This window comes from Lytechinus pictus, chromosome 7, assembly GCF_037042905.1.
Source record: "Lytechinus pictus isolate F3 Inbred chromosome 7, Lp3.0, whole genome shotgun sequence".
NCBI classification, from domain to species: domain Eukaryota; kingdom Metazoa; phylum Echinodermata; class Echinoidea; order Temnopleuroida; family Toxopneustidae; genus Lytechinus; species Lytechinus pictus.
Genome location: NC_087251.1, coordinates 3682595 through 3697941, shown reverse-complemented (window position 1 = coordinate 3697941; position 15347 = coordinate 3682595). Strand labels below are relative to the sequence as shown.

The following is a 15347-nucleotide window of genomic DNA, read 5'->3' as shown; positions in this document are numbered from 1 at the left end:
TTGAATTTGATTTATCTTTCTTAGCTTCAAAAAGACCCGAGACTGATAAATAATTCAAATCTTCAAAACTCACACAAATAATCATAATTTTATTTTACTCCCATTTTTCCTGCAGTTTCTCAAAATGATGAACTATGGACAGTCAATAGTGATGGTCGTCTGTTCCATCGACTCACTAAGATGTTCATTCGTAGTCCATCCACCAAAGCTGCTACATCCATGGAGAGTACTCTACCTGGGGAGGATGATTGGGAATTACTCTGAGCAATCCCACTTCAAAATACTTGCTTCATCATCCACTCTTAATATTGGACAAGCATGTATTATCATAATTTGATGGAATGTAGATTAAGCATGGAAGAATTAGAAATATTAAAAATTCAGAATATTGATGAGTGAAATCTGGCAAGGGCATTGGATAGAACTACATACTTTAATATTCATGTTTTGGAGGGAATCAACAGAAATGATGACATCTTATCTAAAATACACACACTTCAGTAGTCAAAATAAGAATTGTCGAGTAATTGAAAAGTGGTGTGGTTTGGGGGGGTTGCAAGATCCTGATCAGATATGGTCACTCTGCTGTGGCTGTGAATAGTCTATTGATTCCATCAAAATTGTCGAGAGATAAGTAATAGTTTCAGACACATCCTAACCTGTTTTTAGCTACTACTTGTCTATAAGGATCACCTGTTTATAGAGGGTGGCATTTCCCTTTCTTTTGAATCTGAATTCTCACTGAAGCTTCTACTAAGAAAGAAATTCCTAAAGCCACTTTTTATCTCATTAACATGGATTGTACCCAAAGACTAGCTTAATGGGATACTCCAGACTGAAAATTAATGTAAATGAATTCAGAGAGTAAAATCAGACAAACAAAACTATGAAAAACTTCATTAAATTTGGTTAAGGAGTAACCAAGTAATGACAGGTCAAGGTTTTGCATTATTTAAGTCAAACAGTTTTATGCATGTCATCATGAATGTGAGAATTCCTCTTTTATTCTGAAGGATTAAATAGTTATCTGGGTTAATGCATATTCATATGTACTTTATTTTAGCCACATCAAATGTCTCCAGACACCTGAAGTTTAGTCACAGTAATCATCTTTTATGAGCTCTATATTGATTTCATTGTCAATACTAATGCTCAAGACAGTCTTGAGTTGAGTTTCTTGGTGAACTTGTTAGAAATGTATATTGTATGATAGCAAGTTTACATTAATTTCAATTCTATTGAAGATGAGGACCAGGTCTGTCTGCGCACTCGTGCTGACATCTTATTTCTGTTTTGACTGATAATTAGGTGATAATAACAACAGTATATTTACCCAGGGTAGCCTGTTCAGTTCCGAAAACTGTTCTCCGAGTGGGCCCTGCTATTATTATAGGTTCAATATACTGGTAAAATATTTCATTAAAATTTGGCAAAATTCAGCACAAAAAAAACCACCGAAACTAGATTGAAAATGATTTTGTAATCCTATTGACAATTATACATTGCTGCAGTTAAGTTATTTGACATTAGAAGTTAAATTTCTCTCTGATTGCCTTATTATTTACATGTAGACATTTTTTTTCCTTATTCAATATGTATATATAGTGTAAGAGAGAGAGAGAATTTTATTATCATATGAACCTAAAGTGATGTACAGCTCCAATTTCCAATGTGATCTGTGCATATGAGTATTATATTATCTTCATCGTATGAGTATGGTATTTGTTTAGCCTTGATGTAATTAAGCAGTACAGGTCTGCAACAAATATAGACACATGCTTTCAGTATTACAACTGACCAAAGTAAAATCACTGTGATCAATAAACAGTCATATACAAAGAGAGCTAAAGGGACTAATGAGTTGATGATGACAATTTACAAATAATATTGTGCATTCCCTTTTCTTGCATGGTACTGCAATAAATGTAAATGTTTTCTAATTTATAATGATACAGTATCCAACTTTCACATCAACCATTTATAGTATTGAATATAAATGTATTTGGCTAATGAAAAGGATGTGTTTATAAAGTTATTTAATTATAGAAAAAAAGAAAAAGAATATAATCCTGGTGGTTTTTGTTAAGTTAGACATGACTTTATGAGTAAGTATTGACTTGGAGCCTGTTTCATAAAACTTGTTATAAGAACATAAAGCTACTGAAATTTTCACTCGTTTTTCAAAGTATACTTCTGTGTAACTTTTTCTTAATTTCCTGTAACCCAAAATCAAATTCTGACAAATGATGCACTTTCCATGCATATGAATATGAATGTTTACTTAAGCTGATGGGAATCAAAATGATCTTAATAGCACCCAAGAAAGGGTCCCCAGTCATAACTTGTAAACAGCTTTATCACCCCTACCCCAGGCCCTTTAACACAAAGTATGTATTGCAGTTACTGCAGGGTGGTCTAACATAAAAAGATAACATTTTGCATGTGTTTTTGCTGTGATTACACTTAATTAACCAATTTGTTTAATCTTTTATGATACTGATCCCAGAATGGCTAATTAACATCATTATTACATGAACATTTTGTTAAGAAATGACTGGCCTGTCGTAGCCAATCACAATCAGGATTCTTTCATCAGTTTGTAATTGATTGCAGATCTTTGTGTTATAGGACTCTGGGAATGTTAGGAATAACTATGGGCTCTCTATTCCGTACTTTGATTCCAACTGCTTTAGCAATTCATGAAATTATACATGAAACAACTATGCCAGATCATAATCATATAGTTTTTCAAAATCATAAATATTATTCATACCAAAAATATGTACTGTATCAAAGGTATTATTAAAAATATCTATCAGCTGTTACTGTAATGTCAGTTGTTGGAAGTTTAAATTAGAATCTTTCTTCATTGAATTGGGGTGGCCATATACACCTCACACTCATGACAATCATCCTTGTCCCCTCCCTCCACTTTGAATGATTCATTGCTTGCTCCACCCTTAATCCAACCCTTGCTACTCTCCCTTTCTTCCATGTCTTTGAATGATTCATTGCTTGTTCCACCCTTAATCCAACCCTTGCTACTCTCCCTTTCTTCCATGTCTTCTGCCATTCCCTCCTTCAACCTCCCATCTCAAATTCACAGGTTTTACTAAAAAATTATGGAAATTTCATCCACTAAAAATTTGACAAGTAAAAGGAAAAAAAGGGTCCTCACTTTCAAAAGAGGAGGCACACTTGTGTTTTTACGGCATATTTACATTACAAATTTTGATAGTACCTCTCAAAAGAGGAGGCACAAGTGGGCTGTGCCCCCACCCCCCTGGATCCGCCAGTGCATACATCATCTTCAAAGGAAATATTTTCTTAAGAAGCAATTCTCCATATTCCTAAATTTCACACATCCAAACCTTGCTATAACAGCTTCCTCATTTACCAGTACACCTATGCCCCAGATCTCCTTCAATTCCACCACATTCATCTTTTCCACCATCCCCTCCCAACTCTCTCTGTTATCTTTCCAAATGAGGCTTGCTATATTCCAAACACTGTTTCCTGGCTGAAGATTCAAAGTCATGTTCAACCCAACAACACTTCAATGTACATGCTAATTGGAAATTCAATCAAATACTAGTATCAGTAAGCCCGACCCAGATTTTTACCCATTCTTACTGCTTTTCAGCTACTGGTTAAAGCAATGATAATTTGAAAGCATTGCAAATTTTCATGAGAAAACAAGAGACAAGTTATTTCATAAAGGGCATACATATACATCTAGCCGTCGTACGTACACATTTTATTGAATTTCCTAACAGAGAACATCTAACATTATCCACTCTTTCATTTTAGACTGTCTCTTTTTATTCAAACCAAGTTTGTGCTGGAATGGACGTGACCTTTTATGTAGACTTTAATGGTTCATTAATTTCCATACCTGTTCATTTAATTTTCAAGTTTCCCAAATGGAACTATTAAGCACTCTTCCCCTTCCCTCAGATATTTTTCATCTATGTCTTTGTTGTGTTTTGCAATCAATTTAATATATTCCATTTTAGTGCCATCTCATGTAACACTTTCTCAAGTGTATAAACTTTCAGTACTCACATCGGTAACTGTAATGTGTTTTGTATTGTCCATTTTTTTATGTATAGACAAGGAAAGAGAAAAATCAATGTTAATTCATGCGTGTAATCAAAGGTGATTGTACATCGAAAAAATCTGATTTATAAGGTATTTGTAATAATGGCCTGTTAACAGCCATATTCATTATCCAATATAATGTTAAATGAAAATTGTACTATATATAAGGTAACCTCTTTTCTTTTTCACTGTACTATTGTTTTTTAGGGTTTGCAATATTGAAATATTCTTTTTGTGAATTGAAAGTTTGTTTTCTTTTCTAACAATTGTGAGAAATATATAAAATTATATATATTTATGAGAGAATCAACTAAAATATACAATCTCAGTTTGAATTGAATTTTTTGCTGTTTGTTAATACTTACTAGTTTCATTTGCTTGTTGTAGGTTTATTAAACAAAATGAAGATTCGATACATAGTATTAGCTTTCTTAAGAATCATGATATTGCTCATGAGGATTTATTCACACTTTTCCTACAATAAAATACTACTGTATATATACATGTACACAAAGAAAGCAAACTTATATTACATATTTTCAAGAGTACTCTTACTGGAAGGCAAATGACATATATTAGAATAACTTAGAATCAGTAATAGTTCAAAAATAGTATCATGTCACAAGAGCTACAAAGATTGATATATTCTAGGTTTTGATGCTACCTAAATGAACATACCACTGTTACATTCACTACTTTGTGTATGCGCTACTGATGAGTACAAGCGTGAGGTATAACCAGAGTAGACTCTGATGGCGAATCTACATAGACTATACCACAGTGTGACATCTTAAATTCTTATAATATGATAGTGCTTGTGGACAGCTTGCATAGGAATCTTTTCTTATAGGCATCTGCAGATCCAGCCAGGATGCATATGATACTATTTCAGGGGCTGTAGTGTTTGCGCACAATATTCGGCCTCTCAACGCTATTGTGTCCTAAACCCGGCTGGGTCTGAACCTGACCTGTAGTACATCGAGAATACAGAGCAAATATCGTGCCATAGTTTAAACACACAATGAGCAGGGCATACCTTTAGGATTTTCTTACTAGAAGTACATTGATTTTTTTCACCTAAAACACCACCAAGTAACAAGATTCTTACAAAAATTAACATAAACCAATCGATAGTGGATTCATGAGATGAGTGTAAGTCTACAAAAAGAGTAAAAATAAATAAACTTTGGAGAGAAAAACAAAATATAATGGACAATTTAGAGTTTGGGAGAGAAAAGATAAGAATGAGTGATAGGTCTTTATTAAGGTGGGCCCATTGGGGCGCATGCATGCACATCTCTCACTCAGAGTCAATGTGGCTTAAATCTGTGCTGTGTTCAAGAGATGAAAGAAAAGAAAGAATTAAATGAATTGAAATAGAATCTAACACTGGAAATAATTGAAACTATCTTACTCACCCTTAATTATTAAAAAAATATCCTTTCGAAGTTTGAATGCAATTTTGCTGCCTCAGCTTCTGAAAATGGCAGCACTAATAGAGGCTCTTGATGGTGCTGTCCTTAGAAGGGAGCATATTTTCTGTGATCGTCTTGACCCGCTAGATAGCTTCGATGATTCAGACAAGTTCAAAAATCTATTGATTGATTCAATAGAAGTGGAATTCTTCAACATATCGACTTACGAGGAGGAGCTGTGCTAATACTGCACACGTCAAGATATTTGTGGTATATATAGAAGAGTGACAACATTTAAGAAAGTTTTGTTTTGAGGGTTATGGCTGCATATTTTTATGAAGACACTTCTTCTTTACCTCCCCACCAGAGATCCAGAGCAGAGGGTGCTACTACTCTAAGACAGTCATAATAGACACATCTCCATCCCACTCATCAAAGAAGCTCACTGTAACAATATCATATTGTTCCTCTTGCATCCTCACACCAGTCACATCCTACAATCCCTTGACATTGGCTGTTTTGGACCAATGGAAACATTATACAACATAGTCTAATAATAATAATAATAATAGCTGTATTTATAAAGCGCCTTTTGCCCGAGGATACAAAGCGCTGCTATTATTACCCAGCTTTAGCTCAAGCTACCATCACCGGCGCTCAGTGCATGCAAGGAATTAATCCTGCCGGGTACCCATTCACCTCACCTGGGTCGAGTGCAGCACAGTGCGGATAAATTTCTTGCTGAAGGAAAACACGCCATAGTTAGGATTCGAACCCACGACCCTCTGTTTGAAAGGCGAGTCACAACCACTAGACCACGACGCACCCGCTACAGTCTTTCTAATTTCTCATCCTGGGCAATCGATCACAAGATATGACATGACATTCCTCATCTGTCAATCATTCCTGCAGTCAATGAAGGAAGAAAACCCTAAGCAGCATTCCAAAATGCAGGAATACATCCATTCAACATGGCGGAGGTAGACGAAGAGAGGGTCACTAGACCAAAATAAGTGACAGAGATTCGTGAAGAGGAAACACCAACACCATGTAACCCAAGCCCCTCTTCATCATGTTCAAACATCAAAGCTTTCCTGGATAGGAGAAAGTCAACTCCACCACCCAAGTCTCAATAGAAAAAGCGTTGTTAAATTTCCTCCGGACCTACAGATAATCCTACAGAGTCAAAGCATCTGGGCTCATAGGCCCGTATTCAAAATCAAAATCTAACTTTGAGAATAAATTAGCAGAAGAAATCAAGCTAAATGTCAAAAGCTTATGGAAATATGTAAACAAGGAGACAAATCAAGAGTAGATCACTGTATGATCTACAACCACCTGATGGAACATGGGCTAGAGAGGACCATAAGAAAGCAGAGATTTTGAATGATTACTTTGGTAGTGTTTTCTCACTAGAGGACAGACATACAGTTCCAGTACTTGACTCAAGATGTAGCACTCCTAATAATGAATTCAGAAGTGAAGAAATAGATGATCTGTTAGTGCATCTGGACCTCAACAAATCTCAAGGCCCTGATGGTATTCACTCGCGTGTGTTGAAGGAAACCCATAGTGAGATTGCCAAACCACTTAAAATTATATTCAATAAACTAATGCATGAAGGGAAGATTCCATCAGAATGGGAACAAGCCATTTCAATATATCTACATGCAGCTGCATGCACGCAACTTCAGAATTAGAGAAGTGAGGGGAAAATCCAATTTTCATTCTTAATTCTTATTACTTTTATTGGAATTTTCAAAAATATAAATACTGCACAATGAATATGTTGAATTTTAGAGAAAGAAAAACAATGAGAGGAATGATTGAGGGAAAGGATGGGAGAAAATATAGGGCCACATATTTATGAATTTCAAATGAAATGGAATAAGTGAGAATGAAGTAGTCAGAGAAGGATTTATGAAAATATCTATAAAGAAAAAAAATGCTAACAGATGTAAAATATCACATATTGGCCTTAAATGGACACACTGAGAAGGAAATACAATTGACAAAATACACTTCAAATATGAGTTCTATCAAATTCAACTCAATCATCTCTAAGACCAATACACATTAATTAAAAGCTTATTCGTTAGAAAAAGAAACAGGTCTCCAGTTTACCATTTACCAAACCAATAATCATCAGCAGCCACTAATGTTATGTAGTATGTACTTTAACTTCCTGTTATCCTTTCAGTCATTCACATTCACTTGTTTATAGAATTCCAAAACCCCCATTACCATTGAACTCCTAAACTCTGACCATAAAAGATCAACCCTCAGAGATGTCAGCTAACTTCAAAGAACACAAGTTAAAGAAGTATGACTCACAATACCAGCCCTAGCCTCTGCACAGAGCATCACCGCACCCTTATACCAATGAAAGTTTGATAGATAGTTACCTGTAGACCAATCAGAGCAAGTTTAGATCACTTCCACCTTAAATTGTTACAACCCCAAAACTAATCATATGTCAAAATCAATAGGCGGCTTTGTTTTAGCATAATGGACCTTCATGCCACATTCAAAGATGATCGGAGAAGAAATGCAGCTGGTAGAGCGCTCACAAGGACATCTCTGCTATTCCACAAGAACTCTTGTTACCATGGCAACGATGTCTCCGCCCACACCAAAATCAATAGGCGGCTTCGCTTTAGCATAATGGACCTTCATGCCACATTCAAAGATGATCGGAGAAGAAATGCGGCTGATAGAGCGCTCACAAGGACATCTCTGCTATTAGCATAATGGACCTTCATGCCACATTCAAAGATGATCGGAGAAGAAATGCGGCTGATAGAGCGCTCACAAGGAAATCTCTGCGGCGGCGGACGCGGCGAGGCCAAATCCATAGTATCCTCCGAACTCTGTTCGGGGGATACAATAAGACTTCCTGATTATTAGAGAGACACTGTATATACTAGACCCACACTCAACCAGATAGACTGACTGACATCAAGAATTACACATCCATCCAATATTCAGAATTTCAATCTTATACTTTAGAATATTATATCCATCGTCTCCTGTTTATCTGAATCTTCAGTGATATCTTCATGTACTTCGAATTGTAAATGTAGCTGATTATTTATAAATAAATACCATGATTTGAACTGCATATAAAGTTTCTTCATTACCCTCCCAGACTAATAATTCATATCCTGAATACACAACACTATTTAGAAATAAAATGGCTAATTCTAAAAAATTCTCAGTCCATAACATGACATCATTGTGCACAAAAATTGTTACAAGAGGGTAGCAAACATAATCGACCAAGTAAGGACACATTTCTGCTGAGTGAGAGCTAATGGTAAGCAATTCAATTTAGCTGTATAATGATAGTTTTACAAGAGACTATTGAAACTTTTGCGTGAGAGAATGTTTTACAATATATTCTGGTTCACTTGAAATATGATTTTTGACATATCTTGTAAAAGATGTCTTGTATATAACTAGAATCAACATAAAGTCTGCAAAGTTTGGACACCCCATCATACTTCATCTTGTACTCAGTAAAGATAGGAAATGCCTTGTCCTCACCACTACGTTTATGCCCTGCATTCCATTTACACTGCTCTGTGGAATAGTGGGCTGGATTTCATTCATTTGCTGTAATTTTTTGTGATATATCATGCTTTATTATATTTTGCTTGCCTGGGCATTATATTAACCTTGTCAGCTACAATGTATACTCAAGTTACGCTGTTAGTTTGGGGGATAATTCACAATAAGATAGTGGGAAAGAAGAAAAAGAGTCACACCATAGTATCGTATGAATATCGATACCACTGATTTACAATTACTTGACTGCGATATGTACGTAGCAACATGATCTGCCTCTTGGCTGTGATAAGAGTAAAATCACACTCTCCACTCAATACTATATAAGGTAAATCATCATTTCATTTAATTATACTAGCACATGCGGCATGAATATTCATGTATTGCATACTGATAGTAAACTTTGTTTTAATTTCAAAGATGGCTACTACAATCCTTTTAATGATAGAATAGGAATGATGGGAACACCTTGGGCCCAGTTGATATCAATGTGGATTAAGAATTCGACAATTACTATTACAAATCGAATGAGGTTGAAGGCATTTCTCTATGAGCTAATTGAGTTCTGACTGCCCATCGAAGCGCTTGACGTTTCTTGTCAGAAGGAATCACGTAATTGTTAGGAACATAGACTCGTGGTTTAGACCTCGGCTGAACAATCTCATCTTTATACATCATCAGTTCCTACACAAGAAAAATAAAGTGGAAAACAAAATTTTCAGATGATTTTTACACGTTCTTGTACTGCATGAGTTAATGAAAAAAGAAATTAAAGGAAAGTTAATTTTTCATACTGCTAGTTCATTCCTTTACTTTGCTTTCAGAATTATAATATTTATATAGCTTATCAGGATTACACAGAGCTGCAAATTAAATTGACTGAAGCAAAGACAATCATTTTGAGCTGAAGAGACCACAAAATTGTAAATAGCTAGTTGGTATTGGTCGTTATGCATCACACTTTGGTAAACAATATATACCTCACTGGTTTTAATAATAAGCACACAATCTGCATAGTATCAAGCTAATCTCTGATTCGGCATTGGGTGTTGGCTAAATGACTGAACAGAATCTGGTTCAAAGCAGGGCCATCTCAACTGATATCATAAAATCACACAATGCCCCCCCCCCCTCTCTCTCTCTCTCTGGAAACCAGAAAACTGAGCCTCTGTCATTTTAGGTAAAGTCAATGCAACAGACATTCATGATTCAGACAGCCTGCAAGTAAGGAAATATGTCACATCAGCTTTCGAGCTAGAAACCAAGTAAAATAGGCCCATGAATTAAACAGCTCACTAAACCATAAAGACTAATGAGTCACAGACCACACAGTAAAGCAGAGTGCGATACACTAAGGTGAAACTTAAATGCGAAATACATGTATCTATCTCTTAAGCTACATGAAGAGTGGGTTTTGGTCTTATGGGACGACACAGTCATTTCAGGCAGCAAATCATTGGCACACATACTATATTAGTTATCATTATTATTTGATCATATGGAGATTCTTAGATTTATAATAAAAATAAAACTCCAAATTAATGCTGGCAATAACTACTATTTCAGAAGTACAAGGCACAAATCAGTGGTTGTATCAAGATAAAACCCAAATCAATGTACTACTCGTTATCTTAAAATAAAGGAAAGGATGTTTAAATCTTACCCTCACACTCCATCTAAGACCTTTATGATTCTTTTCTCCTGGAGCCTTCTGAGAATTCCATTGCTCTCGATACATCTGATGTCTGCAAAAAAAAATCATTGCACTTCATAGAGTGAATTTTATAGTTATCTCTACTTAAATTTGAGGTTATGAAAATCACATTCTTATCAGCTACTTTTTAGTATGTGTATTTTTAAGTTAAAGTTTTTGATAAATTCCTTTATAATTTCTCATAAAATGAAGACATCTAACAAGAGCATGAAATGATTATTTCAAATACTCAACATGTAAAGTGTACATGTATGCATCAGTAATCTTAACCCTAATTCTCCCGGGGGGGGGGGGCCAATAATGCCTTGTTTATGATCAGAATTAAGTCTGGAACAATTTCCATCGAAAAAACAATAAAAAAAACAAAACGTAAAAAAACAAAGAAATACATAAGAAATTAAAAAAACAATAAAATACATAAGAAATCGGTCTTGGTACCATAATTTTTTTCATTCACAATTGTTAGGAATGCTATAAAAAATATTTTCACCCAAAAAATAGCATTCTAGGAGCTTTATTTAGTGAATCAGAGCAAAAAGTATGATTTCATGAATAAATTAGCATAATTAATTCATATAAAATAAAAATATATGAATTAAGTGAAATTTACCAATGCAACAGCGTAGATTACGTCATTCTCTACCATCATGCAAATTTTTGTTGTGATCGCGCAATCCACGGCTGAGATCTTAAGGGTGGCCATAATGGCCCCCCCCCCCCCCGGGAATGACAAGAATCAAAATACCCCAGGAGATTGAGGGTTAAATTATGGCTGCCCATAACCAACATAGGCATTTTGTATTCAGTGAAGGACATTCAGAACAGATGAGGTATATGAAAATATTTCTTTCAAAGGTACTCCACAAATGCATTTCAATTCTGTTTATTACATTTTGAAAACACCTTATCCTCTCAGCAATATCAAGAGTAAGGCAGTAGTGGCCAACCAGTAAATTACAAAGAAGTATATTGTATTGAAGGAGAAGCTTACCCTAAATAAAACTGGACAAAAATTTGAAAAATACTGATGAAGGTTTGATGAAAACCTTTGAAAGAGTAAGATTTATGAATTTTTAAAGTTTGATTTTGTGACGTTACCGATGAGCAGCTCCTTTATATGTTGTGTCATATAAATTCCTCAAAATGCAATTTTCTAAAAAAATCAAAGTGATTTTGATAATGCGGTGGATATTTAATCAGACACATCATATCATAAGCCCTTCTGTAAGAAAAAATATTTTTCTTCATCACGTTTAAAAATTTGAATTTATGGGGGAGCTGCTCGCATATGTCACTAATAAAAAACACTAAATATTCATAACTTTGTCATTCTTTGATGGATTTTGAATAAAATGAAATAAAATTTCGAACTTTTCTGCCTTTATTCAAACCAATTTATTATCAGGGTGAACTTCCCCTTTAAGCATTTAGATAAATTTCTTTACCTCACTCACTCTATGTGACTTTTATTCTTTTTAAATCCCCTTGTAAGTACACTGACCAAATCACATCCAGAATATAAAGCATGATCTACAGAACCTACATAGAATTATCATGTTACCTATCCTCTACAAGATTATCAAGATAGCAATCACATAGACATAGTCCAAGATAGATGGATGGATGGATGGATGGATGGATGGATGGATGGATGGATGGATGGATGGATGGATGGATGGATGGATGGATGGATGGATGGATGGATGGATGGATGGATGGATGGATGGATGGATGGATGGATGGATGGATGGATGGATGGATGGATGGATGGATGGATGGATGGATGGATGGATGGATGGATGGATGGATGGATGGATAGATAGATAGATAGATAGATGGATAGATAGATAGATATATAGATAGAACAAAACATACCTTGTTACAGGGTCTGTCTTTTTATTGTGTTTCCATGTTGGATTAGCACTTGATGGTCTGATAACTGAAGAGAAAAAGATAAAACAGAATACGCAAATAATAAAGAAAATGGATAGCTTTGAGGACTAACAATATCATCAATACAAACTACCAACAACAATGTTTATAGCCAATTATCTGATTGTCATCAAAAGAACACAAAATACACAAAATAGTTTTCACAGAATACAGATCTACTATATCCTAATTAAAATTTCTATTTTAGATCTCTTTTCATCTTACACTGTACTCATATTTCTATCTTTGACAAAAATTAGAAACCTATTTTGTATGTATGAAATGTTTAGAAAGATGCATCATTCATCCCTTACTTTCAAAGACTGGAGGTTCATGCAGCAGCCACCCCCCCCCCCCCCCGGATATTTCTTCCAAATGAAGTTATAAAACAAAAGCTTTCACCGCGACATTTCATGACTTCATTTGTTTGAGACTCACAAATCTTTATAGACTATGTGTGAATGTCTAGCTACATAGTTCCATAGTGACATATAATTTTGTATCTTCCCAACTATAAAATGATTTTCATGTACAAATACAATATATATTGTATTTTAGTTAAAATTAACAAATGTGAATCACATATCTGATCAATGATTTTGTAATATCAAGGATATTTTTCCCTCTGATAACATTTGAATGAATGGTTACTTACATGAACGTGGTAGATGTGGTTTATATACACTCTCATCATTTCCAGCTGGTCGGTGAGAGTACTGTACATTGATATAAAAACAAAAATCAACTAGGTCATATGTTTTCTATTGAAATATTTTGTGATTTATATATGACAGATTTTGATTTCTCTAACCTGGTTTCTGAAGTACAAAAAATAATTACAGGTAATTACTATGGGACCTGGATTTTAGCTGCTGACAAATATTACCATGACTACCATTACACAAGTAATTATCCATAGAAATCATATTACTGGTAAATTATCTGAAGTGCAAAGTATGCGAGTCGATCAAAGCGAAATCTTAAAGAAAATAATCAAACTATTCTCTACAAGACGAGAAATGAAGGGACAATTCACAAACTAACAGACAGCAACACTGACTTATTTTTATGGCAATATATTACATCAGTTCCAGAGAGTTTAAATTGCAATGTCAAAATAAAGCTGCACAAAATAATTATCAAGGATCTGATAACCTTGCATATGAAAGAGATGGGTCATTATCATTTCTTGTAATGTTCTTTGTTTCTTTCACCAAATACACATTCCTACACAAATTTTCTAACTTGCCCCACTTTTCACTGTACCTTATCCGTCATGTATAAACAATTTAAAATTTATTTGGTCCAAAATCAAGAAGAGATTTTGTTCTTCCTGTTACTCTTAAATTTGCAATAAAAATAATTAATGATTGTGATTCTCCGAATAGTGGATTCCCTTTTTATTGGGAACATTATTGTATCTGTTTTATCTAATTCATGATAGAAAACATATTTTTATGAATCTAAATTAAAAAACACTGTCTTCAAGTTAACCGAGCTTTGACCTAGTAGTACATTATTGTATGTTGAGTGTATACCTAGAGCTTTGACCTAGTAGTACATTATTGTATGTTGAGTGTATACCTAGAGCTTTGACCTAGTAGTACATTATTGTATGTTGAGTGTATACCTAGAGCTTTGACCTAGTAGTACATTATTGTATGTTGAGTGTATACCTAGAGCTTTGATCTAGTAGTACATTATTGTATGTTGAGTGTATACCTAGAGCTTTGACCTAGTAGTACATTATTGTATGTTGAGTGTATACCTAGAGCTTTGACCTAGTAGTACATTATTGTATGTTGAGTGTATACCTAGAGCTTTGATCTAGTAGTACATTATTGTATGTTGAGTGTATACCTAGAGCTTTGATCTAGTAGTACATTATTGTATGTTGAGTGTATACCTAGAGCTTTGACCTAGTAGTACATTATTGTATGTTGAGTGTATACCTAGAGCTTTGATCTAGTAGTACATTATTGTATGTTGAGTGTATACCTAGAGCTTTGATCTAGTAGTACATTATTGTATGTTGAGTGTATACTTAGAGCTTTGATCTAGTAGTACATTATTGTATGTTGAGTGTATACCTAGAGCTTTGATCTAGTAGTACATTATTGTATGTTGAGTGTATACCTACCAATCCTTGTGAAGAATGTGGTCTACCCACATGTCTTCTAAAGCTATCAAACCCTGTGCTAGAAACATCAGACTCCGTCTCATTTAAAGGTAGATCTTCAAGTCTCTCATTTAGGTAGGATATATCTAGGGAAGAGACAAACAAAAGTCATTCCAATTTAAGATTCTAGAAAGAAATATTGAATTGAAAGGCAGCTCGAGCTAAAGCCGGGGTAATAATAATAATAACAATGCGCCTCGGAATAGAATATTTCTAGATAGATGGCGCTATATAAATGCCTATTATTATTATTATTATTATCTTAAAACACAAATTGGTTAGAATAAAAAATTAAATTCCATAAACTGAAGAAATTTGTATATTGGCAAAATGAGTATCGAAGCATTAGCATTTACAGAAAAGTATATAAAAAAAGAATGATAAGACCATACATGTATATTTTTAGCAGATGAACTTGTTCAAAAAGCTCATTGGTGAG

The 15347-nt window shown here is 34.5% G+C and overlaps 2 protein-coding genes across 2 annotated transcripts in view; one reads left to right on the top strand and one right to left on the bottom strand.

Annotated features, from left to right (window-relative positions):
* LOC129265126 (tectonin beta-propeller repeat-containing protein 2-like) overlaps window positions 1-4436 on the top strand; it is a 28377-nt gene extending 23941 nt beyond the window's left edge. The window contains exon 15 of the mRNA XM_054903116.2: window positions 116-4436. Within this exon, the coding sequence (XP_054759091.2) occupies window positions 116-264 (149 nt within the window). The 3' untranslated portion in view covers window positions 265-4436. The remainder of the gene's footprint in view (window positions 1-115) is intronic.
* An 87-nt stretch (window positions 4437-4523) lies between these two features.
* LOC129265127 (centriolar and ciliogenesis-associated protein HYLS1-like) overlaps window positions 4524-15347 on the bottom strand; it is a 28233-nt gene continuing 17409 nt past the window's right edge. Inside the window, exons 7-11 of the mRNA XM_054903118.2 lie at window positions 14870-14994; window positions 13385-13445; window positions 12673-12736; window positions 10747-10828; window positions 4524-9767 (exon numbers count right to left, since the gene is read on the bottom strand). Coding sequence (XP_054759093.2) covers window positions 9600-9767; window positions 10747-10828; window positions 12673-12736; window positions 13385-13445; window positions 14870-14994 — 500 coding nt within the window. The 3' untranslated portion in view covers window positions 4524-9599. The remainder of the gene's footprint in view (window positions 9768-10746; window positions 10829-12672; window positions 12737-13384; window positions 13446-14869; window positions 14995-15347) is intronic.